This window comes from Labrus mixtus, chromosome 16 (genome assembly GCF_963584025.1).
Source record: "Labrus mixtus chromosome 16, fLabMix1.1, whole genome shotgun sequence".
In the NCBI taxonomy this organism is placed as follows: Eukaryota; Metazoa; Chordata; class Actinopteri; order Labriformes; family Labridae; genus Labrus; species Labrus mixtus.
In genome coordinates this window covers 11,228,741-11,254,851 of record NC_083627.1, presented here as the reverse complement: position 1 = coordinate 11,254,851, position 26,111 = coordinate 11,228,741, and the positions used below count along the sequence as shown (strand labels likewise).

Below are 26,111 nucleotides of genomic sequence, written 5' to 3'. Positions count from 1 at the left end.
GGTTGTTCTGCTCTCTGAGTCTGCCTTTCCACCGTGAACAATAGGGCATGAAGCGAGAAAGCCCATGCCACCCAAGCCCTTCCAGAGGGGTGTGGTTGAACACAGCTCATTTGCATTTAAAGCTACAGACAAAGATACAGCCTGTTCTGAGCAGGGCTGAAATAGAGGGGTTTATAGGCATGATCAAATACAGGATCAGAGTAGATTTAGAACAAGAAACTTAACAGACATGTTTTGGGGAGCTCTGAGACTTATTTAAACTTGTTGAAAAGGAGGATAAGATGTGACCTTTAAGGCTAATTCAACTTGTGTTGACAGATGTTGCAAAAATTTAAGGGAAGGAAACATTGCCCATCTTTGCACAGATCCCTGTACATTCAAAAATGTGCGACTTTTTAGTAAACCTGAGGCTTTTACAAGTTATAACTAATGGTTTAATGCTCAAACGCCCTCTACAGTCTTTCAGCGCCATGTTATGTCATAACTATCTCACTTGGAATCTACTGTTGGAAGGAATTCACCGTTAACTTTTATATTTTCTCTGAAAAGCAAAGCAAACACTATTGAAGCAACGGTGTGAATATGTCCTTTCTATTTATGAGCTCAGGATGAGCGCAGAGGACACAGTTTAGTGCTTCGTGTAATCCCTGCTGTGTCTTTATTGACTGAGACTCAAAGAGACTGTCAGAGAGTATTAGATGCATGACTAGCTACTGATTTTCTCAATCATTCCTCAACAGAAAGCAACTGTCACGTCTATTGATGTCGGCGTACTCTCCTGTCGGTTTGGCTCTGCTGTCCCTCCTTCTCGCTCCAGCCCTTGGCCGTAAGTCACCCACAGACAATGCACAACCAATGACTCATCACAAAATCACCGCACTGTGTATTGCATTATTGCCACCAATGCTGTAACACATTTTTTTTCTTCTTTCTTTCTTGTAAATACACACAAAGAGGAGAGATGTTGATGACAATGCTGCATGCTGACTTTTGCAGGGTCATTCTCTGTATCAGGACTCAGAAAATAAAGGCCAGAAATAGCAGACACACTGTGCAGGTCTGTTTTGTGGGATTAAATCAGATTAAAAGCCCACTCTGATAATCACAACAAACCCTTTCTCTGCTGTTGTTTGGGGACACAAAGCTAACATCCAGGCACAGTGAGTGCCAGATACAGCATGTGTACTGCTGTTTGAAATTTACCTCACTGTCAGGGTGCACACACATGCAACTGCATGTGACATCTTAATTGTGGTTCATCTCCCGCTCATTGCACTAATGAGTGGCTTTCTAAGCGTAATGCTGCGGCAGGCAGTAACTTTAACAACTTGAGGCCCACATGCACAGTCAGACAAGTGTTTAGTGGTTGTAAATATGGGATTATAAATACCGTCTCACCACTTGATCTCATTTCTCAGCAGTTATGTTGGATCTAGGAACGGCTTCCAGATGTGTTTTGTTCATGCTGCTCACTGTAAATGAGCTGACTCAGGTTATTGACTAGGGGAGGCCCTCCGGCTGTCACCATCCTTGTTTCAAGGAGTTCTTTGGGATGAGGCTTTTCCCCTTCGAAAAAACAGCAGTCTAGAAAGTCAGAGAGAGAGCGCCCCCTCCTGAAACATTCCCAGGAGTTGATTCTCAACAGCATTAAATCTTTGAATTTTGAACTGCTAAACCTGCACCAAATACTAAACAGATGTTGTTTCAAGACTGAATGAGTTTCTCTAAAATTTCCAGATGGCCCCAGTTTGATAATTGCATAGTATAGATTTCTTTTAAAAGCTGAGGAATATTAATGGTGAAAGCTGCAATGAAATGACAGTGTGATGTATAAATGGTCGCAGTTTTCTCCAAAGGAGGCTTCAATCCTGATAAATCATAAACTTAAATAAAAAGGAAAGTGTCTAACCTGCCATATTGACCTGTCACAGTACCATTAGTCTGGCGACATGGTTTCGGCTACAGTCATGCAACATTAGCTGCCATATTTATCAACATTCTGTTTCCATCTATGAAGATCAATTTGGATCACAAGGACTGTCTGAGGAGCCTGAATTTAAAATATCAAAGACAATATGTTAAGTTTTTAGGCATGCTTTGGAATATGGGAATATGTCAACAGCTGTAGTTGTAAGAAAGCCTCACATTAAAAATGCATACATGGCACTGTGATGTTAATACTCTGTGACATTAAAGACCTTGTGTTTTCCTTGTATCTGTCTCCTTGAGAGCTCTAACTGAATAAAAATGACTGGTAATATATTGCATTTGTCAGCTTCTGCAGGCATAACAAGGTTACTATTCTTTTTTTTTTGTCCTATCAGAGCTAGACCTCAACCGATTGGATGGCGATACCGTCTGCCCACCAATGAGAAGCGGACAAGATGACCTTCCAGGTAACGACCTATGGTGTTCCTCAGTAAAAAGTAAAAACAGTTGTTGAGGCTGCTGTAAAACCACAAACGTAACCATTGAAACACCCTAAAACCTTACATAGACTTTTCAAAGGGAGGTGGTGAGTTTAAGGAGTTAATAGGGTGGGCCGCCTCATGCCTCAAGTCACCCCTTTAGATTTCAATGAGGCAAATAAAATGTTCCACTTGAGCCGAACAGAAATTTAGGTGGAACAATTCAAACTCAGCAAGATTGTAATTGCTCACCACAGCCCTGTTTTAAACAGCACACACATCTGTGCACATCTCACTCTTCAAGAACATTGGGCATTGCAGAGGTAATCATCTTATCAGACCTATTATCATTTATCATTTTGACTCAGTATATTGCAATGAAACCATAACTATGCTTTTTTTTCTGTGAAAACTTGGCTCCTTAGATGGATTTAAATTTTTCTAATTTCTGCAAATGTTTGTCTTCTCCAGTAAATGTTGTTATCTCATGACTTTCCCTCCTATTCCACCATTCTATTGAGATATAAATGGACTCTACCAACTGAGCCACAGCTGTGGTTACGAGTGATAAAAAACAGTTGGATACAATGCCATGAAATTAAGTACACACATTTAATATCCCTGTCAATTTAAATGATAATAATATAATTCAAATATCTTCTATAATATTCCCTCCAAAATGTGTTAATTTTATTATATTATGGTCCTGCATATGTTGCCCGGTTTGCCAAAGCTGGCATCAAGTTTGATTCTACCTAAGACCCATATGAGCAATTGACAGGCAGTCATTATGGGACCAATGGACAATTCCATTGTGTGCTCATTTGTCAGCTCATTTACTCTGCACAATGGCATTTAAAGGTTGGCTAGAGACATCAGCATGTGAGTATGTCAGCATGCTGAATTTACCATGTATCTCAAAGCATTGGGCCACGAGCATAGCTGTGAACTTTTTGTCATGTTATTTGGCTACAAGAAGATAAATCCACTGCTTCAACAAAATACCATATTTTATTACATCAAGTTTATGTTATATTAAACATGACTTCAATAGGAGAAAATATAGCTAGTACATATGCTAGCAACCTCAATAACATGTTCTTTCTGTAAACTGAGGAGCAGAAATTATAATAAGATGAGACACTTTTCGTGCCTCCCCGGCTACACCAACATCTTTAGTTCTTCTATTTTAATTCATAATTGAACTATATACCTAATCGTATTATGAAGCTAATTTTTACATGATCCATTGTAGGTTTTGATCTGATAACCCAGTTCCAGCTGGATGTGATCCCTCTGAAAGGTGTGAGGAAGGTGGATGGCTCCACTACGCTCCAGGTCGCCTACCGACTCGACAAGGAGGCTAACTTCCAAATTCCAACCATGTAAGTACAGCAAAGAGGGGTTTAAAAGCAAAACAGATAAAAATACACACAGTGGTCTTCTGAGACAGGTGTTGCATTATTACAGGTCCAGCACAGATGTTACTAGATGGTGAGCAGCATATAATTGTAAAAGAAAGAACATGCCTGAACCTATTTGGCATCCCTCAGACACAAAGCTAGACTAAAGGCATGTTTGTGTGAGTTAGTTTGGAATTGGTAAAACACCCTCTGGATACTACTTGAAGTCCTTTGTATGTACAGGAAATATGCATTAAAGAGACATATTTCACCAAACTTTTTGGATAATGATATGTCTTCAGTAGTACAGGTATGTACTCCTTTAAAGATTTAGAATGAGGTATAGCACTGGCTTCCTGTCAAGATCTTTTCTGGTTTTTAATTTAAGGTTAGGTGTAGCAACATGGCCAGATTAACCCTCCTTTGGATATGGGCAGAATTAAGATGTGGTCCCCTATAGCGACACCCACCCCTTTAAAAAAAAAAAAAAAGTTGTTCAGGGACAGTGCTTGAAAAATAAAGTAACACCAGAGACAACTACAGCCATTCAGGTAATAGTCAGGTTTAATTTAAAAGGGAGGTTTTTCACTTACATGTAAATTGGTGCCTTCAGAAATCCTGAGATTATTCAAAATAAAATCAGCAGAGGCTGAGACTAAGTATCTTTGGTGTAAGTCCTCCTTGTCACTGAATCCTATCTTTTTCTGAGTCCTTCCCAGACGGACTACTACCCATATCTATAGAGTACTTTGCTTTACAACTCAGACGTTAAACTAGAATATCTAATCTTGAGCCCAATTTCACCTTCTTGTAATAACTGTGACATCATCCAGGTCATTTTTGCTGACAAAGCTCCAAGACCTCAAATACATTATACAAATGCAGAGGCTTAATGGCAGATTAACTTAAAATTGTTCCATTGCCCTTGAAGTTATTTATTATGTGACAAAAAATATTTAAATATCAATAAGTTATACTGTCTTTGTTGTGATTATTTGCAGATTTTTCTGTGTTTTGTAACTATTATTTGAATACTTTGGCAAGTTGAATTGTTGGTGAAACAAGATCAGTATTTAAAAGGGTTTCTACCAAAATAAATGCTAAAATAATGCTAAAAACCAAAAGCTGTCCAAGATATTTTGACTTGAAATATCCCTAAAATTGTATGACATTTTAGAAATCTCCGCCAATAGACAAACTACAGTGGCATGTATATTACGAGTAAACCTAACAGCATGTGTAAAACTGGTAGAGTGTCCTTGCTTTTCATTTGATAAAATCACCATGAAAAAAATGACAAAGAGAGAACTTGGGGCCCCTTGAGGTCTGGGTTTCTGGGACAGCTTGCCAATTTGCACAAAATGCAACTCTACATAGCAACCGAATTCTTTCAATATAGCCATCAGCACTTGTTGACACAGGTTAAAGACGTGCTTTAGATGAAATCATTTGAAAAACTGGTTCCGTACAGAATGTGCAGGTTAGTGACTCTAACACTTTACATAACCAAAAGACATCTCTTGGTATTTCCAAGTATTCTAGCTGTTTTGGCTAATCCAGTTGCCTTGGCCCAGATTCTTTTAGACCCTCTTATATAACTTGCTGGCACCCTGATTCTACGCCACTCAGGCCTGTCAAACAGAAAGTAAATACATGTTTATTTCCTCATCAGGTCCAGTGGCACAGCCTAGGCTTTGAAGTCTACACCCGCCAGTGAGCTTTATGCTTCACTTCTTCCCTTTTCTCTGGAGGGCAAGAGCAGCACATACTTTACACTTTCTCACCTCAGGCAAAGCTACAGCGTGGTGTTCATTTGTTTTATTGGCTAACAGGAAACTCCTTTTATTGCCTCACCTTGATCGTTTACAAGATGGTAAAAGTCCAGCGGCAGCGCCCATCTATGAACGCACCACCTACTGAGAATGTGGCTTGTAAAAAACAGCCCAGACTGGGGATGCTAACCAGGACTGCATTTGGTCACTGAAGCAGTGGTTAATGAATTGAGGCTGCCTTTTACACAGTATCTCATTTACAGTATAATGGCATGCCTTAACATTTGCCCTTGTTTCTTTAAAGCACATGGACTAAATGTAGTTGTAGTCAACTATTAAAGAGGTTGATGGGACGGCCTTTGAGTTATTTGAATCCATGTCTTAGACCTAATTGTTTTCAAAGTTTTACTGAGTGATGTTTATTTTATTGATAGGTTAATAAAAAAATATATATATATGTATATTTTATAAACTTTCTGGCTTTAAACCCTTTTTGAGTGTCATTTGATGCAAGTTTGTAAAAATATCCCCTTTATGTTTGACTGACTGGAAAATTCTACCCTTATACCTCATCTGATTTGAGTCCCTGTGCTTATTTTCCCTCTCAGGCTGAACTTTCCTCGTGGCTTCCCTGACGAATACTCCTTCATGGTGACCTTCCGCATGATCAAAAACACAGTGAATAAAGTGTGGAATGTCTGGCAAGTTGTGGATGAAGATGGCAACAAACAAGCCGGACTAAGGCTGAATGGTGACGAGCAGGCTCTGGAGTACTTCCTTATGGGCGCTGATGGCAACCTGCAGACTGTCACCTTCCCCGGCCTCTCTGTGCTCTTCAACACCAAATGGCACAAAGTGATGATTGGAGTGGAGCGTGACCAGGTCACTCTGTACGTGGACTGCCAACCTGTGGATAAGAAACCAATCAAGGGCAAAGGCCCTGTCAACACAGAGGGAGACACTCTTATTGGCAGGCTTGATGCTGATCCCGACGCCTCCGTAGTGGTAAGAAAGGATGGAGGGTTTGCCTGCTGCATTTTTATCATGTTCACTTACTGTCCTTACATGCTCTTTTTGGAAGATGAAATAGTGCTTTCTGCACATAAACACATTCAGGTTTATATGTGTGCTGAACTCTGCTATAATTCTAAAGTGCTGCTGTCACAGCACAGCTGCTCAGCTGGGTTCCAGTGGAAAAAAAATAAAAAACTTAATCCCTGCAGAAAATAGCATTGGTGGAAAATTAAGCTCAACATCCCACACAGGGCATGGATTTACCTCTACAAAGAAATAACTGCAACACGGCAAAGCAGTTCCAGTTTATAATGCAAACATAAAAAGGATGCATAGAGTTGTATATTACTAACATTGACATCTTTTTTTTTTCAGTTTGAGCTCCAATGGATGTTGATTCACTGTGATCCAAAGAGAGCGCAGAGAGAGAGCTGCAACGAGCTGCCTGCCACCGAGGTACAGTTACAAGAATCTGCTCAGCATCTGCTGTGGTTTGTGGTTTTACTCAGGTTGATAGGGCTCCCAGCATGCTGGAAGCAAACAAGGCAGAAATGCTGAGATGGAGTTGCAGAGGTGTAACAAATACCCGGGCAAGCAGTTTTTCTTTTATACAGGAGGGCAGAGGTTCATCCAAAACGATTTGCAAGTTGAACATTTAAAAGTTTTTTTAATTTAGTTGTCAACAGTAGATTGGAGTTATAGGTCTACAAGCATTTCTGAGCTGAGCTGCTAAGAACCCTGCAGACATGATCTCATTGGCTGTGTTAATGTGCTCCTTAATGCATGGAGCCAAAACACAAATGCTAACTAGCAAGCTTTAGAAACGAAGAGGAAGTCTTGATCAAATTAATGGTGAGAACAGAACCTAACTTGGACCAGATGTTTGTGGTCACAGTTTAATTTAATTTCAACACAGACTGCAACATGTGCCACATCTTCTGTAACATGAAAACAACACATGTACCTTGCAAAATACAACAATATGGATTTGCATGGTTCATTCCAAGATTACTGCACTGACTTTCCTCAGACAAAGAATAGGAATAGTTCAGACAGTGATTAAACAGGTTTTTTTTATTATTTAAAATGTATTTAGCTTAAGAATCTTATTTATAAGAGTGTCCTGGCAAAGTTGGTTGATATGTCTAAAGTTTGATTTCCTACTGCAGGAACTTTACTTGCTGCTGCCTGATTTTCAGCTGTCAGGAATGCAATGCAACACCTGCTGCCTGCTGTTTATGGCCATTAAATTTAAGCAGAAACAGCATTTTCAGATGTTTTGCTATCATGATGGTTTAGTGTGAAATTGCATGGCAGGTGAGAAATCACTTTGGGGGAACACTGACTGTTGCAAGGTGGAGACAAAGTCAAACATAGTCTCCCTGTATAGTTGCTAAACATCCACTTTAAAAAGGCCTTTGGCATTCTCTGGATACCTGTACATTGAATACATTTCTAGAGGGACCATAATCTGGACTTTGGGGAAACCCACAACATACCATTTCAATGTGTTTCTCAAATTACTGTTGATAATAACAGATGCAAATTCAAACGTTTTGCATGTCAAACAGACACACAAGTTAGCGTCACTTTTAATCCTGGTTAGGGCGTTGGTTCCCTGAGATCTCAGAGGCGGCATGAGGCTTTGTCTCCTCTGAGCTTGTCAAAATAAGTTTTGCAAATTTAAGTATAATCATGAAAACACACTCACAAGATACAAAAAATCTATTTTGGTGAGAACAAGTGCTTATAGGCCTATTCTGTTAGGACTTTAGTCAATGAAAACAAAATTGATGTTCATTTTTTAACCAATGTTTCACTTTTTGTTCATGTGAGTCCTGGGGGTTCTCCACTTTCTTATAAGTAGGGGGAGCTCCAAGGACAAAGGATGGGAACCACAGGGTTAAGTCCTAGGACGCTGGACCCATATGTCATTACTGACTGCCAGGCTTTTCTACCTTTTTACTGTATTTCTACTGCTTTGCTGAAAGCAGCTGCTCCAGGCGTCTGATATTGTTGCCGATGGAGGAGTGAGTTGAAAGCCTGTTTGAGACACTGAGGGCCATATCTGACAACATTTTTGGGGACTGCCCATGCTGAAAGCCCTGAGGGTGTTGAGCTAAAAGTTGAAGATTGATTGATTAGTGGTTTTAATGATATTGTTTAAAATCGGTTGGTTCAAGCTAATGGTTGCACAGGTCACATTTGGTTTTACATGAAGGAAGTGCTAGTTAGTTTTTAATTTAGTTTTTTAGATTTAAAAAAAGTAGGTAAAGTTTTAAATCTACTTTGGCATAAACTTTTAGTTAGGGTTAAATAGGCTCTGATTGGCCAATTAAGAAGAACTTCAGCATGTATCTTTAAAGTAACATAAACAATGGGGATCAATTCATCTTTTCTTATATTTTTTGTTTTAACATTGTGTCTTTCATTTGGCTAGAAAAAATGTTTTATTTAGCTTCAACATGGTGGCTCAAGGTGGCTGCTTGAATGTTTATCCAGTTCAAACAGCTTATACAAGACTGTACAGATGTTAGCGACAAGCTAGCTAAAATTGACACACTGGTTGTGTTACAGTGAACCTGTTTTAAGTTCAGCTCAGTAGTCACAAGGGACCATAATTCCTTCTGTGGTCCTATAGTCCTCCTATAGCCTTTTTCTTAAGGTTGAAAGATTGTATTTAAGATATCAAATGCAGCAAGGGTAAAGGAGTGAAAATCAACCTTTCAGAAGATTTTAGATGGTGATAGCAAACAAACAAACACAAGCTTGTGCACGCCACACACTAAAACATGCACATACTGTAGACAGACATAGGCATACACACATGTGTTGTAAGTCTGTTTAAATTTAGTTGGCTTTTATGTCCGAGTAATGTGTTTTACGTCAGTTCAGTTTTAATGAGATTTCTGCCTATTGAATAATACTGTAGCCTATAATGGAAATGCCACTCTACTGTCTACCATCTGATTCTGAATAAGTCTGCACTACTCCTGTTTTTATTAAATCACTTCAAGATGCAAATGTTCTACCCACTCTAGGCGGAAACATTTCCTGGCCGGTGGGTTCTATTAGATTTCAGGCTAACATTTCTGCATCCAGCTGTGAGGTGGTTCTGCAGATGGGGAGTGTTGGTACTATGGGCTGTACATTCGAACGACAGCATGAAATACTCACTCCTATGATTATGACCTGATGCGCTTCTGCTGACTCTTATGGTGAGGGTGGTGTAACTACTTTCACTAACTCCTTTTTTTCTGATTTCTCTTGCTTCTTCAGATGTATGCCAATGCTGAGGTATTTATTTATCTTTTCTACTTCCCCTTGCTTTGAGATTTTAAGCCAATAATCTACTTCAGTGCTTCAATTGCCTAATGACCTCATCTCTTTGTTCTTAATCTTATTTATAGTGGTGGTGTTTTTTTTTTTACTATTATATGATTATTCTTTAAATCTCAAAAAATGTGAAACATGTCTGCAGACCATGGTAATTGCCTTTAAATTACATATGACCGTATGGTCCAATGATTTGTCATTTTTTCAGCTTTATTCAACTAAAATAAGTTTGTAATATATCATATAACATTAATTAAAATAATTGTAATAAATCGTATTGATGATAACAAAATAATTTCATTGTAATTTCCTGATTGGATGTCTCCACTCTCAGCCTGACAGATCACTCCAAGGGCCCCCCGGAGCCCCTGGCCCAGAGGGTCCTCGGGGATCAGCAGGAGAAAACGGCAGGGATGGAAGAGATGTAAGAATTTCCTTATTGATAAAAGTTATTCTTCTTGCAAACCAGAACAGTCTTTTATTGTCTGACTTATTTCAATCAACACAGAGAGTTGTATTTTCTTTGTGTTGGTATTTACTTTAACTCTGTTGTTTTGTTCATCTCTCCAGGGTCTTCCAGGTTCTCCTGGTAGCCCAGGAACCCCTGTAAGTATGAAATACATAAAAACAAACTGCCAGAAAACTACGCAAGCTGTTGATCTATTCTCCCTATTTTGTGGTCTTGTTTGTTTTTGCTACATGATTCTGCAGGGAATTGATAAATATGTTAAGGCATTCACACAAATTCAAAATGTTTTTCTCCAAGACAAGATGACTGGATTTTCATATTTTATACACTTTAAAGGAACAATTTCTATTTACTCCAAAATAACAAAAATGACCAGACACAAAGGCATATCATTTTAAGAAAGTGGCTGCTTATTTAGACAGATTCTGCTAAGAAGCAGGCTATTGCTTTAATCCTGGTGAGGCTACAGACCCTCAACATAAGTTGACACTTCTTCGTGTTTTAGACATTTCTAATTGCCATTAAGTTTTAAGGCAACCATCACATCCCATTCTCCACCTGAGTCCCAGTAATGTTTTATCTCCATCTTAGTTTTATCCTAAGTCATTTAATCCCTGCACTTTGTCACGACATCTCATATAGAATAACAATTTGCCCATTTGTGTCTTACAAGGACGCTCCCATTGGCCTCTGTGCTTCCTTTTCAAAATGGGGTTTAAATGAGCCAATCTATAATGGGTTATTGAATAAATCCCAGGGGAACGTTTTTTTCATGTGTCCTTCATGTCACTAAGCCTTTAACATTGCAGCAGATAGGATTACATTAGAGCATTTTGAGAGCCTGAGGATTCATTATGATGACGCTATGGTAAGAGGCGTGACAAAACGGTTGGCATTTTTTCTACCACTTTGGAATGAGAGGGTTGATAAGGGCTTTTTAACTTTTGCTCTTTTTATTGATACAACATAGGATTTAGTGCAGCGATCTTGCCATCCTTTCCTAACGACTGCACAACTAGATGTTAAATACTTCACAATATAGTCTGTACATGTATAAGATGCTTTAAAAAGTTGATTCATTGTGTTAGTCCAACTAAAAGTTGACTTTTTAGATACATGTAAACCTGTTAAATCCACATAAATCATACTAAGTCGAATGTCTCAAAGTTGGACTATCAGATTATGCAAGTTTCTCATGCATGTCTGTCAATTAGCCTAAAACTGGCACAGGATGTCTGCACATGTTTCACAGTTCCCACGCCCGGCTTTGACCTAGAAGCATAAATGGGTATGCAAGCATGCATTGTTGACTCCTGCCTTTGGATATCGCCATCAGCACCAGGGAAAGTGTGCATCTAATTTGTCATCAAATGTATAGAGTTATAGATTTGTCCATGTTTTAACTGTTTGATATATTCGACCAGTTTGCCGCTTGTTATTGTTGATTGTTTGATATGTGACGTAATAGTTCAACCAGTGGAAGGTCCAATAGAAACTAGCTGAAAGGGGGCATATAGCTAACAGAGTACTTTTGTCAATGAATCGATACTCCCCCAGTGTTGTACTGGGACATGGACAATAGTCCAATTAAATGTCAACATCAAGCAATAACCTAACTCTGGGTTAACTGTGCATGTCAACGTACTAAGTGAATTTTAGCCCATTTTAGTTTTCTTTGAAGACATTTATTTAACACATAACTCAAGCCACACAATCTATTTGCAATTATATGTCACAGAGGTCTACAACTTTCACTGACTGAATTTGAGGGTTAAATGGAGGCAACATGCTAACTGCACTCTCCGTCATCTATGGTTGCTATATTTCCGTCCCAACCCATTTGATATTTACAGAGCCTTACACAAGCTTGGGTTGTTGTTGATCTAAGAAACAGTAAAGTGGCCCACCTCTCATCTATTAAACGTTGACTGCCTCTTTGTGTCTTAGCAACACTGTGCAGTGAGATGCAGGGAGAAGATAACGTTGTTTTACTCCTGTTGTGTCTGTTTCCCAGGGCAGCAAAGGGGAGCAGGGAGAAATCGGTCTTCCTGGACAGAGAGGCCTGCCCGGCCTTCCAGGATCTGGTGTAGGAAACTTCCCCTCATACACTGACAGAAACACATAATATGATCTTCCAGTATTGTCTGTTTGTGATGATTTGTTTGTTATCTGCAGGGTCAATCTGGTCCGATGGGTCCAAGAGGGCCTGTAGGAGAGAGAGTGAGTTAACATTTGCATCACTTATAAATCATTGATATAAAAGACTATAAGCAAACTCAGTCTCAATGATTTGGTTCTCTCTTGACTGCAGGGACTTCCTGGCTTTCCAGGACCTCCAGGTTCTCCTGTAAGTGGAAATCAATTGTCAAAAGATAAATGTATCAAGATTTCCCCTTAACGTAACTCAGTATTACTATACCGTGGTATAATCAAACTTGTATGTCTTTCACAGGGACCAGCAACTGAAGGACCTGCTGTATGTGTTTATTACATTTTAAACATTTTCTGACATGTGTTTATCTTTATTTCTTGAACAATTAACAGTGAAAATAAATGTAGATTGTTGTTTGCTTTAAAAATAAAAAAAACTTGCAGTCCATGGCATATAAGTGTATTGTATCATATCATATCGTATTATATTGTATCATATCATATTATATCATATCATTGTACTGATCGTATCGTACTAACTTTTCTGTGTTGGTTATCAACAGGGACCACCAGGGAAACCAGGAATCCCAGGAGATGAAGGAAACATTGGGCCTGAGGTGAGACTTCATACTACGACACAAGTAATGCTGCAAAGCAAAGAAAAGTCACGGCGGCTGTGGCTCAGTTGGTAGAGTTGGTGGACTCTCAACTGGAAGGTTCGGGGTTCGATCCCCAGCTCCTGCACCAACATGTCCAATGTATCCTAGGGCAAGACAGTTAACCCTGAATCGCTGCTTCATCGGCGTATGAGTCTGTATGAATGGGATTAGTTACTTCTGATGAAGACTAGAAAAGCACTATACAAGCTCAAGTCAATTTACCATCTACCATTGGAAGAGATGTTAATGTACACCTATGTAAAAAGAAAAAGTCAGTTGTATATTAACTTGTGTTTTGTACTCACATGTAAAGGTCTTGTACATTATATGAGTATTACCATTTAATGGTTTTTTATACTTTACTGAACCAAATTCTCGAGGAAAATGTGTAACTTTTCAAACCCCTAAATTTCAATTACAGCTACTACTTAAGGATATTACAAAAATGACAATTGCCTGTTACCTTGCATTTAATGGACCCAACTCAGTGGCGGGCAAAAAGCAACCCATTTAATGACTTTGGGCTTTGCCAAGCCAAGGCCACTGGTCAAGGCCCAACCAGACACGTCAAGGGTCTGGCTCCAGGGTGAAGCCGAAGGTTGGGAGTCAGTCACTGCTCCAAGCAAAGGTGTTCAAGCATGTAGGGGTCTTATTCGTAATGGTAAAAAACTGAGAATGACAAACATGCTGGTGTTACACTATACCATCAAATAAAGATGCAAGTGACCGACAAAGTAAAGCTTCTGAGTTAGATGTCTATATTTATTCGAACCCTTAACTATGTTCATAAGCTATGGGAAGTGACAAAGGAATCAGATCTATGACAACAAAATTAATTTATTGAATATGACTATGATGGCTGGGTTTACTTGCTTACCCTGCTGCCACCAAGACCCAGCCCAGAATGGGTGAAAGACAGTTGAAGGGATGGTTAAATGCTGGAAAGAGAAACATTGAAAGTGTTGCAGATTGTTGAAACAGATCATTTTAGGGACCCGGCAGAGAGAACTCCCTTGATTCCCCACCAGCCTCGACGTAATCTTTTTGTTCTTGTTTTGATTGAGAGCCCACTGGCGGCGGAATTTACATACTGTGCGTTTTATACGAATTATTAATAACTATACCTTTTTTTATTTTTATAATGTCACTTTTGGTATAGAAATAAGTTCCTCAAATCTTAGAAAGGATATAGAATAGTGACCATGAGACCTGAATCAACTTTTTGGAAGTAAATTACCAAACAGACTTCATACAGCTATATATATTTTCTGAAGTTTAATGTTATACTGTTATAATCCTTTCTATTTTTGCAGGGTGCACCTGGACCCAGAGGGGGAACAGGCATCGCAGGGCCTCCTGGCCTTCCCGGACCACCAGGGCCTGTGGTAAGAACTAGAGCCATGTTTAGTAACATTTACTTAAACATGGATATTTCTTCAAGTAAACATATTTATTTTCTTTTTTACATATTCCTTACCAAGTAAATGTGTACTTTTCAGAGACAATATGTGCATACAGATTTTTGGAATTCGCACCTGCTGATTGTCAATATTACCTGATGATCAGTGTGACCCTTTTCATTCCAAAACTTATAACAATAGTTGTTTGGAAAAAGTCTCTGAAGCAGATTTAAACATTGGTGCTCTGCTCCATACATCCTCCTGTTGCCTTAATGTAATTAGATTTTGTACAGTGGCAACTAATTGTAGCATACCAATGTTTGAGTATGCTCGGTATTCACATATTATCTTCAGGTGTAAACCCTAAAGGACTCCCTCTAATCTTTCATCTTTTTTTTCTCTTTTTGACACTTCTTCATCTTGAGCTCAGATTTTCCTGTAAAATCATCGGGGTACAACGGCATTGCATGCTTGCTGTCTTTACACATTATCTCTGTGGGAATTTCTGCTGTGGTGGATTTATGTGGACATCTAAAAAACCCCCCATGGATATTTTAGATGTCACTGCTGTGTTTTAGGGACCGCCTGGTGCCAGCAATGAGGGAAGTGGGGAAGCTGTGAGTGTTTTACCGTCTTATACACTGCCAAATGTTTCCTGGCTGCATGGCAATTGGAGTGGTGACAGTGCATGTTTGATTAAACTGAGTCACTGAAGCTAAGAAGCTCTGCAGCAGCAGCAGCAGCAGCAATGTTTATTGAGAATCTGTTTATTTATTCAATTTCTCATTTCAGTCCTTTCTGTCTGGTTCTGTATGCTTTTTTAGTGTCCTGCTGCCTGTCCTGCTGGACCCAGGGGGTTGGCTGGGCTACCAGGGATGAAGGTGAGGAATTTAAAAAATATATTGACCTTAAAATCCAATTAGATGAAATTATAATGAGGCTTTGTTGGTAATGGATCCTCTGAGGGTAAGATGTCTTAAATAATTGGGTTCATAAATTGTAAGTGTAAAACCTTCTTTGGCAACAAACACTATGCCTATCTGTAAAGCAAGGAAATTGATTTAGGCTTTTGAAGTATCAGACAACATTAATAAGTATGCTGTAAGTATTTTTAGGACTCTATTTCATGATGCAAACAGTGACTTCATTTTTTTTTTTTTTAATAAAATTGATAAAATGGTCTGGTTGAATATGTGAGGCTAATTATCCATTCGGTGCAAATTGAATGTTGGTTGTTCAGTCAGTGACTTTACATCTGATTTACTAGCCAGGACCACGCCACAACAATATTCATCTTAACATTTAATGTGAATTCATATAGTATATTGAGACAGTTGTATATATGTGTATGAGAGGGGTGTAGGTTAGAGATGGCCTTAATCTTTAAGGCTGGTCTGGGGGATGAATCGGAAGATCGGACAAAGGGGGTGCTCAGAATGAGGGTCCCGTCTCAGGTTTTTTTTACTACCCTAACTGGTTATGGCCCAGACTTTACCTAAAATAAGAGAGAGACATGGCAGAGTTGTGTTGGAGGCAATACTTGGAGGCCAAGTTGAATAGGAAGGGATGAGGAGGGAGGGTGAATGGATGAGAGGGAGGGAAGGGAGGGTGTGTTGAAGGAACTGAAACATACAGATTGGAGTGAGGTGACCAGTTTATAAGTAGGCTTGTCAGGTAAATGAAGGTGTGGTGTTTGGGCGTGGTCCTGTTCCTGAACCTAAGTTAATACACTATTGAAGCCATCTATCATGGCTGTGTTGGGCTAGGGATGTTGGACAGAGGGAGATGCAAAAAAATATAATAAAAGTAAGACTGATATTGATAATTGCGGTAGTTGGACTCAGGCAGATCCACGTGAGCAGTCCATCTGTTAAGGAACTGCGAGACAATGGAGCTCAGGAACTGCAGGGTAGATATACAGTATTTGATTGGTAACGTTAATGGGGCATTAAGCTTTAAGGGTATTTACATGTATTAATATGAAATAAGTGCATACAAAAAGCGAACGAGAGACACACCAAGATACAGAAGCTTGGTGTGCACGATTCCCCCCATCAGTCGAAGCCTGTAGCAGCGTAACTAGCAGCTGGTCCAAGCCTCAGCAAGCCCCAACTATAACCTTATCAGGATGGATGCATTTCAAATGAATACGTTGTCAAATTGTAAATATTTTTGTTTTCTTCAGGGACACAAAGGTACAGATGGAGAGCCTGGAAAAGACGGAATCCCTGGAGACAAGGTATGCGATTTCTTACTGACACATGCAATGTGTTAACAAGTCAATTTCATGATACCCAGAATTACCTGCAATGAAATTATTTGATTTTAGCCTCTTAACAGCATAACATGATTATCCATTTTGCATGATTTTCTAATCAACCTATTTATGTTTGTTTTTTTCTCCCACAGGGGGATGATGGAGCAGCAGGACCTCAGGGGCCTCCAGGTCGCATGGGAGATGATGTAAGGAAACATATTCCTCACTCACATTGTGTTACAAGAAGCCCAAGAACCACATGTAATAAATGGTTTTCCTTTTAATGCTCTTATTTTATTCCAGGGGCAAAGAGGGCCCATTGGATTCCCTGGAACCCACGGAGAAAAAGGAGACAAAGTCAGTTAAACATTACTTATAACAAAACATGTGTGCTTGTGTGTGTTTGGCGGGGGGAGGTGATGATGAACATTTGGAGCCAAATACAGAAATATGGAAACTAACTTCTATTTGTTCGTAGGGTCCTCCTGGATTCAACGGTGTCCCAGGACCAACTGGCCCACCTGGAGCTCCTGTAAGCTAGTCTTAGTTTGATCATTTCCGTGTCTTTTGCAAAGAAAAAAGGCAAGATGGGTTAGAAAACCAACTCACCAAATGTATCTCTGATTTAATCTCTTGTCTCAGGGTGTGGAGGGAATCCGTGGACGTCAGGGTTTGGAGGGGCCTAAAGGGGACGAGGTGAGTTCTGCTCTTTTAACTTCCTTGATAATATTGCAACTTTATCTGAAAGACTTTCAATTAAAAACTTTCATTTGATTAGGGAGCAGTGGGAGCTACAGGGGAGCAGGGTGCTACAGGGGACAAAGGAGAAGTTGTGAGTATACTGATAGGATTGGATGAACTCTTATTGTGGTTGAGGGAACACATGGATATAACATGATGTGTGATGTTGCAGGGAGAACCTGGTAAAGACGGCTTGGATGGACTTCCTGGAGAGGATGGAGCCAAGGTGACTTCTACCTATCAGCAAAGTAGCAAATATCAGAAGCTCTTGTGTTCACTATATATTTCCTCTTCTTACTAAACATATCCATATATAGCCAGTAAAGTATTTGATACTATGTTTTCACCATCACTGTACACTAATCCTCAACAACTGGACTCAATTGAAGCCAAATACTTTAACAGCAGATGCTCCAGTCATTTGTTTACTTTATCTTGAATGAGCACGTGGTCATACCAGACCATGGGTGAATGAGTTAGCAGAATGCACCTCTAACAACTTAAAGTTTTTTTATGAGATTTGTTATTTCTTCATATTCTAAAGTGAGTGTACAGATTCGTTCCTATAACATAGTCTTTCCTTTAAGGCATATACTACATTATATCAGTATAAGCCTACAGTGTACAAGACATACATGTATATTGCCTTACACATATTGATCTACTTTTCTCACTAATATACTTCTTACATTTCTCCTCAACAGGGGGAGGCTGGTACTCCTGGAGCCGGTGGTGTCAGGGGGATTGTGGGCATTCCTGTAAGTCCTGCTACATTTTCTTATTGTCTTTCTATAACAAAAATAATCTATTACGCATTATTTTGAACTTGGTAGTTGTGACTTTCAGATGTTATATTCCAAAGTAAGTTGAGTCAAAGATGATTAATGCTGTACATAGCCGCTCTGTTGGGGCCCTATAGGCAAAAATCCGTTGGGGGGACCTCCAATCAGCAGTCATCACCATCAAGTCTGCCAGTGTCCTGACACTTACTCAACTTCCTCTTTTTTGTTTCCTACAGACGTTTTTATTTGTTGACTTTCATTGAAAAACTGATTTTCACAGCAATAATGCACGCAGCGCTTTGCAAGGCAACAAGAGTGAGTGCTGTCAAATGAGGCCCCCTTAGGTAGATTCCTATACAGTCATTGCAAAATTTGCACATTTTGGGCCATGTTTGTGAGCCATCAGGGGCCCCCTGCTGGTCTGGGGCCCCAAGCAGTTGCCTACCTTGCCTGTTGACAAGCAGATGCCTGCTGACCATATCTATGACTTTTTCCCTTAAAGATAAAGATATTGGAAAAAGTGAGGTGTCAGTTGATTCTTGACACTTTTGTATAACTTATTTTGGTTTTGTCACAAGTACTACATGGAAGTTGACGTGAGGACGATTCACCAATCAGTAACTTCTATTTACAATAGTTTTCATATAACTTGAATGCAGCATAAAGAAACTCTTTGTTGTGTATTTTAAAAAATCTATGTAGGTGAGGCTTCCTCTATTACCCTTTTTCCTCACAACACATTAAGAGTTATTTTACTCTACATAAACACGATTGAAGGGTGTAGATGAGCTAGCACACTCTTTCCTAATCTCTTTTCATATGATGTGTTGTTGCTTTTAGGGTCTGCCAGGCAAGCAGGGAGTAGCTGGACCCCCTGGTGAAAAGGTAATTGGATTCGTCTCCCATTTAATGAGGCATGCTGAAGTACATCCAAAATGTTTCGGCTGCACTGTTGAACTTGAACAGAAACACAGAAATTAGATTTTGAAACTTACTAAATTCCTGTTGTGTGCTTAGGGCGAAACCGGTGCTGAGGGACTGACCGGACCAGTTGGACTTCCCGGAAAGGCTGTAAGATCATATTTTTAAGCCTTTGATAACACATCATAATTATATTACTCTGTTAATTGGTTAGTTTGATGCCTCAAGTCACACTTTCAAACAAATCGGCACTCAACTGTTTGCGTACAGGGTGAGGCTGGATCAGACGGAGAAGATGGAAAACAAGGAGCTAAAGGATCAACTGTGAGCTGACTTTCACTTTTCATTGTTTTTTTGGGTTTCACGTCCTACTCAATCAGTATTATGTTTCAGTGTAATGGATGGTATATAGGTACATCAGTATTACTCATTTGATTTGTCGACTGTGTGCATCATTATTCTGCAGGGTGAATCAGGAAAACAAGGACCTGTGGGGCCTGGAGGTCCTCCAGGTATACAGGTGAGGCACTAATTACGGCTTTATATATTTACGATTGAGGGACTATAGAACAAGTGTGTTTATCTCTATACAATGATGTAGATTGTATTTAAACATGCAAAATTAAACTTTCTCAACTACTCATGTGGGATTTTTTTTTTTTTTTAAATAAATGCTTAATAGGATAGTTCTATATACTTTACAGATTGCAATTTCCAATACTAAGATGTGAAACTATATCTGCATTGAATAAATGTTTGTATCCAGGGGGGTAAAGGAGACAAAGGTGACACTGGTGCCAAAGGAATGAAGGGTCACACTGGATACAAAGGTGACCAGGTTAGACAAATCTCATTTTATTTCCCCAATGTTACTTCAACACATCCAAAACTATTAGAATACGTGGTCTGAGTAAAGTACATAATGTTTTTAATGTGTTGTCCAGGGGCCTATGGGACCTGAGGGAGAAAAAGGAAGTCAGGTAAGAATTATAATCATCCATATTTGTTCCAAATGTATCTGTGAGTGAGCTACCACCAGTCCAATGACATGTTACTGTTCTGAACAGGGTGACACTGGAATAGTAGGAGACATCGGAGTGAAAGGAGACCAGGTAAATAGAGATACTTTTGTTGGGTTGAAAGTGCATACGCTTTTTTTGTTTTAAAATTAAACTTATGTTTGAATGTTTACAGGGCCCTCCTGGTGTTACTGGAATCAAAGGAGAGGTAGTAAAATACTTATTTCTGTACTTCAACTCTCAATCTCTTCTTGCTAAACAGTTGCCTGAGGACTCCTGTTTTCAACATGCTTCATTTATTTTGATGGAACCACAACAGAAAAATAAATGTTCATATAGTCTTTTTAATGTCTGACTAGGATTACTTCTTTTTTTTTCACAATAAGCGAGGCGAGAAGGGCACGAGGGGAGCTACAGGAGATGAAGGCAGACCAGGCCAGCCCGGACATGAAGGTTTGACTGGTCCAATGGGAGCTCGAGGGATGGAGGGAGAATCGGGTCTTCCGGGAACGCCAGGCCCCAGAGGTCTACCTGTAAGTGTTAAACGCTATTCGCAGCAGCATGACACAGTCAAGAATGCGAAAAGTGAATATGGAAAGCTGAGCAACACACTGAAGATCTTGAATTAAACGAGAAAACACTGTATGATCCCATAATCCCAAAACTATAGTCTGTGTTCATTTGTAAATGTTTAAGCAATTTACAACTATTTGATTGAATTACCTGGTAACATGAATCACCCAATGGGAGACCAAAGATCAGGTCAACCAAAATGGGAGCAAGGCCTCTCTAAAAAAAATGACCAAAGCCTACTCTACTACTTTACCAAAATAAAGATTGATGAATCAGTCATTTTACATCCAAGGGATCTGATCCAAATCATGATAAAGACCACATTACACACTGACCTTTAAATCTTCACGTTTGCTTGTTACTGTAGCATGTTAGCAACTTTGCATTAGCATTTAGCTCAAAGCATTGCTTTGCAGACCCACATTAGGGTTTGCATGGCTGTAGATGAAATGCATCACAACTGTGGTCAAGCAGAGCACCATATATGGCAGGATTATTTTTTCAATGCTTGTCTTTAAGCTTTGCAAATTTTTACTTAATCGGCAATGTGTTTTCATTTATTCACAGGGACCAAAAGTGAATGACGAGAAGCTTCGGGAGATGTGCTCAGCAGTTGTTGAAGGTGCAGTTTGTTTACACTTCCACTTTCACATCTATGTCTCCACTGTTCAAATGACTATTGTAAAAACCCTTTCCCATTTTAAGCGGTTTTGTTTTTCTTCAACTAGAACAATTAGCAGAGTTTATGAAAGAGTTCCTGAAGAAACCAGCAGCCATAGGTGCGCCTGGTACTCCTGGACCTTCAGGACCTCCCGGGCCCCCTGGAGCAGCTGGAGCAGCAGGAGCAGCAGGAACCCCGGGGGCAACAGGTCCCAAAGGCCATCCTGGCTACTTTGGAATCCCAGGCACACCGGGCAAGAAGGGTCAGTAAACCTTTTTAAATCCTCTCTGCAGCACTCAATGATTCACTCAAACACAGCCTGTCATAAGATTGCCAAGGCTGCTGTCACCATGGTTTACCCTTTGTTTCTTGGTGAGTGTTTCACACAGTGGATGCAGATAAGACATTCATTTAAGCTTTAGAGAAACAATGAAGTGGGCCCAGGCAGTATGCATTTGTCTTACACTGACAGAAGAGTGCTCCATAAATGGAAGGGATTCACGCATGCATAACATTATACAATTAATGATTCACTAAACAGGGATGAATAAGAATGGACTCATTAAGTTTCTTTCCTATAACAGTGACTACGTGTGCCTCTCCATTTCACCTTCACATTAACTTGTTTTTCCTCTGTGCACTCCTCTGTTCTGCAGGTGATGCTGGAGAAAAGGGAGACAAGGGAGTCAAAGGAGAGGATGGGGTAGGAATCAAAGGGAGCCAAGGCGCACCAGGTGCACCAGGTAATGATGAAGTCTTGACATGATGAGAACCAAAGCATTCAAAATGTCTTAATTCCTCTGCAGTAACGCGGCAGCTGAACATTACATATTACCTTTTTCATAAGGAAATACAACCATAATGATGATGCTATTTAGGTACAACCTTTTCAATATCAGAATAGAAAAAAATGCTCTGATGCTTGCCTTTAGATGATTGATAATGGGTTCTGGGATTGCACTACAAACCTACGGTCAGCCTCTTTGCTTTGCTTATGTACTGCTTTTATTAATACTGCCTAAGCCAGCTGAGGGGGCGATTGTAACCAATGTGGAAAGCAGGGTATAGGTGTATAGGCAATTTCTTCTAGTGTGTTATAAAAAATTTCACTTGAGTCATAGGAGCCAACCTGTTTGTTCCTGATTCATGTCCACTTTAATATATACACACAGATCCGTCGTTTCGATCTAAACTTAAAGAGCCCATATAATATTTTTGGGGTTCGTATATTTAATCTATGTACCTACTAAAGTATGTTCACAATAGCTAAAGTTTGAACAAAGTGTCTGTTTTCATGTACTGCCGCTCCATGCACCGGCTCTCTTCTGACTCTCTCTCTAAGGCTCTGAAGTGCCCACGTTCAGAGTCCCCGCGTGTGCCAAGTCTGATCTGATTGGTCGGCCTGTCGGCTCTGCCGTAATTGGTCAGTCGCTCAGCCACTCTGGCTCCGAGGGCCGAGCTGCCGAGCTGCTGGGCTTGCCACAACGAGCCAATGGGCTTAGATCAGTGATATCACACTGACAAGACGTCACACTGGCTAATTTTTTTTCGAGGGGGGCTAGAACCGAGCCTTACATGGAGCTAATGCTGCAGCTAACAGGAGGACGTAGGAGAAGCTGCGTTTCCGCGGACTTTGAATTTTTGCAAATAGATGTGCCTAAACATGCACAGGACACATGGAAAACACACTAAAGAGCATATAAAACCAGAAAAAGCATCATATGACCCCTTTAATATATCAAAAACTCATAACTTAAACACGATCAAAAAACATTTGCTGTGTGGCTCCTATACCTCAATCTCATTTTCTCACCACCTGTGCATGGCACCCACATTAATTAACTCAGCTCCACCCATAACACAAAATACCTGCCAAAATATGCCCAAATAAAACCATTATTCACCATAAAAGTTTCCATGTCAAATAATCATAAATAAATACTTATTTCTAACGATACAAAATATATGCTCTGTTAGCACAAACTACAATCAGACTTCTCAAACTAAATTAACCATGATTAAAATGGCTTCTACAGCAGGTATACCTTATTTTTCAGTCTTCATTTCGTAAACCAACTTCTAAATCTCCTCTGATAACTTTCATTGGAATATGCTTAAATTTTTGTTTAAAGGCAAGGCATGACCCGCCCTATTCTGTCTCTAATTGGCTAGTACTTGTTCTTGTCTTTCTGGGTAGGTTGGGTAAGAATATCGAGGTAGCCAATCACAGGCAGAGTAGGGCACCTTGCCAATGCCATCCTAGGAAATAAATTGTAACCTGCGGACTACCAGTCTTCTCTGTTAGATGATAAACTTTAAAAAAAAATGTCCTCTTGCGGAATTCAAATGAATGAAAGAAAGAAGGCAAGATGAAGCAAACAACTCAAATAAAAGTTTGCTTGAATAAAAGTAAACGATGACATTTGAACATTTTCATGACATGAAGGTTGTCCCTGTCTTCCCTGCCACCTTACTAGCTGAACAGTCAATGCTAATGTAAACCTGTATTGTAAAAAAAAAAACATATCAGCTTTTTGCAATTTCATTAGATTCAAGTTCTTGAGAGGCCATGATAACTTAGAAAATTCAAAATTACACATGTCTGTATTGATATTCTACAAATACTATAAACTTTTTTTATTTATTAATCACCACCGTCTTCACTCTAGTGGCGCTCCAAAAGTATCTTCATGTAGGCCAAGCAGAATTTTACAATAAAAGCACAGGACGGGCATTTTGGCTCATTACTCAATTAGCTCTCTCAAGTACAGGAGTCAGTATGCTTTGCTTAGGTTGCCCATCCATGTGATCCATCTAACTGTGTACAAGCAGGGTTTGGACGTTAACAGAGAGGAATATAGTGCAAGTTAAAGGTTTTGATAATCACTCACAAGTCAAAATTAACCTGTAGGTTATGAATTCATTTTCATTTTGACATTTCACATATTTTGACATCTCTCCCTTAGGTGCTGCAGGTGCTCCTGGCATCGGCAAGGATGGAACAAATGGAGAACGGGGTGACACAGGAGGACCTGGTGCCCCAGGCGCAGCCGGTCCGAGGGGACCTTCAGGGCCACCCGGGCTTTGTGATCCATCAACCTGTAACAGACTTCCACCTCTCTATATGGTCAGCGGAAAGAAGTCTGCTGGCTACAAATATCCATGAGGTATCCCAGTTCATTGAAACAGTCCAGATCTCATCCTGCAGAGACCACGTTTAAGGGCTTCTCATGAGTCCAGGCTTGGTCAACTTTGGGAGTCTTCACATGTCTCCGTCTGAACCACGGGTCTAAGAGGCGCTAGAGGGAACAGAGACCATGCACAACTGTAGAATACTGTATAGACATTTTATCTTGTATGTGATTTATAGTGAAAGCTTATCTAATGTTCAAAGATAGCTGCTACTGATGCCAAAGAAACTTCTTCCAGCTGACGACAGGCAAACAGGCCCACGAGTTGACCCAAACAAATCTCTGCGGTTATATCTGCAGAGCCCCTTCTTTCAGGAAAATACACCAGCAGGTTGTAAAGCATTCTACATGTTCATCTCAAATTGTACTCCTATGCATGCAATTCTACCATAATAAGCTCCCTGAAACATTACGTCAACTCTTTTAGCCACATGTAAGACTTACAGAATGACAGGGGACATTTTGACCCAATGATTCACCACTGAAGTCATGAGCCAAATTTAAAATAAAATAAAATAAATATGAATCTTTGTTTCCTAAAAACGACATAAACATGAACAGACCTAAGCTTACATTTACAACAATTTGCCTTATCATTTAGGATCATCATTTTTTGCTTGATTTTGTCATGATAATGTTCTAAAAAAAAATGTAATAAAGTGATATGTTTTGGAAGTGTGGCTTAGTAATGTATTTAGACTTCTCCCATTTTTTCTATTTTTCTATCTATCTCTATCAAACAGCTGTAGCTATGTTGTAGTTTTGATTGAAAGAGTTAGGTTGATCTGTGTACACATGGCAGGATCAATGAAATTCCAGTGAAATTGTTTTGTGTGGAGAACAGGGTCCCTGGGTTTGTTGTGATATAACTTGGATTCCGGGGGACATGTCACTGTTGCCAGGTAACAAAGTAAATTTCGACATCTTCCCCACCTGTGTCTGCACAGTATAAACACATTCACAGATCAAACATGACCTTTACCAAACAGCTGGAATGAGCAGACATTCAAAGGACAGCTATTGAATAGATCTTATCGGGGCTGAGAGTCAGTGGGTTTGAAGCATAGACTGCATATAAATATGGACATCGAGTCGTCATCTACCTCCAATTTCCAAAAGTGAAGCCAAAATATCCCTAGACAGACACCAACTTTGATTTGTGGCAAAGACGTGTGCACAAGGGAGCTGCCCTTCCACACCAAAGCACACATTAAACTTACAGATAAAACATCACATATCCCAGCGTCTAAAGTCTACTAAACTGATTTTTGCAGACGCTCAGTTATGGAAAGTTCAATCACTGTTGTGTCATTGTTTGTTTCCTCTCTCCCTCCACTTTGCTTATTTTGTAAAG

The 26,111-nt window shown here is 39.7% G+C and overlaps 1 protein-coding gene across 3 annotated transcripts in view; it reads left to right on the top strand.

The window, feature by feature from the left end:
- LOC132991647 (collagen alpha-1(IX) chain-like) overlaps positions 1-25,432 on the top strand; it is a 30,084-nt gene extending 4,652 nt beyond the window's left edge. The window contains exons 2-38 of one of the 3 annotated variants that reach the window (XM_061060462.1): positions 741-826; positions 2,325-2,396; positions 3,664-3,793; positions 6,192-6,588; positions 6,973-7,053; positions 9,877-9,894; positions 10,268-10,357; positions 10,504-10,539; positions 12,417-12,488; positions 12,578-12,622; positions 12,714-12,749; positions 12,855-12,878; positions 13,117-13,170; positions 14,526-14,597; positions 15,191-15,229; positions 15,437-15,493; positions 16,798-16,851; positions 17,022-17,075; positions 17,173-17,226; positions 17,348-17,401; positions 17,512-17,565; positions 17,648-17,701; positions 17,783-17,836; positions 18,315-18,368; positions 19,233-19,277; positions 19,410-19,463; positions 19,584-19,637; positions 19,780-19,833; positions 20,080-20,151; positions 20,258-20,293; positions 20,381-20,425; positions 20,508-20,540; positions 20,719-20,865; positions 21,473-21,527; positions 21,634-21,828; positions 22,223-22,309; positions 24,533-25,432. In XM_061060462.1, coding sequence (XP_060916445.1) covers positions 741-826; positions 2,325-2,396; positions 3,664-3,793; positions 6,192-6,588; positions 6,973-7,053; positions 9,877-9,894; positions 10,268-10,357; positions 10,504-10,539; positions 12,417-12,488; positions 12,578-12,622; positions 12,714-12,749; positions 12,855-12,878; positions 13,117-13,170; positions 14,526-14,597; positions 15,191-15,229; positions 15,437-15,493; positions 16,798-16,851; positions 17,022-17,075; positions 17,173-17,226; positions 17,348-17,401; positions 17,512-17,565; positions 17,648-17,701; positions 17,783-17,836; positions 18,315-18,368; positions 19,233-19,277; positions 19,410-19,463; positions 19,584-19,637; positions 19,780-19,833; positions 20,080-20,151; positions 20,258-20,293; positions 20,381-20,425; positions 20,508-20,540; positions 20,719-20,865; positions 21,473-21,527; positions 21,634-21,828; positions 22,223-22,309; positions 24,533-24,732 — 2,818 coding nt within the window. In that variant the 3' untranslated portion in view covers positions 24,733-25,432. The remainder of the gene's footprint in view (positions 1-740; positions 827-2,324; positions 2,397-3,663; positions 3,794-6,191; positions 6,589-6,972; positions 7,054-9,876; positions 9,895-10,267; positions 10,358-10,503; positions 10,540-12,416; positions 12,489-12,577; positions 12,623-12,713; positions 12,750-12,854; positions 12,879-13,116; positions 13,171-14,525; positions 14,598-15,190; positions 15,230-15,436; positions 15,494-16,797; positions 16,852-17,021; positions 17,076-17,172; positions 17,227-17,347; positions 17,402-17,511; positions 17,566-17,647; positions 17,702-17,782; positions 17,837-18,314; positions 18,369-19,232; positions 19,278-19,409; positions 19,464-19,583; positions 19,638-19,779; positions 19,834-20,079; positions 20,152-20,257; positions 20,294-20,380; positions 20,426-20,507; positions 20,541-20,718; positions 20,866-21,472; positions 21,528-21,633; positions 21,829-22,222; positions 22,310-24,532) is intronic. The other 2 variants (XM_061060463.1, XM_061060464.1) reach the window with 2 other exon arrangements.
- The last annotated feature ends 679 nt before the right edge of the window (positions 25,433-26,111 follow it).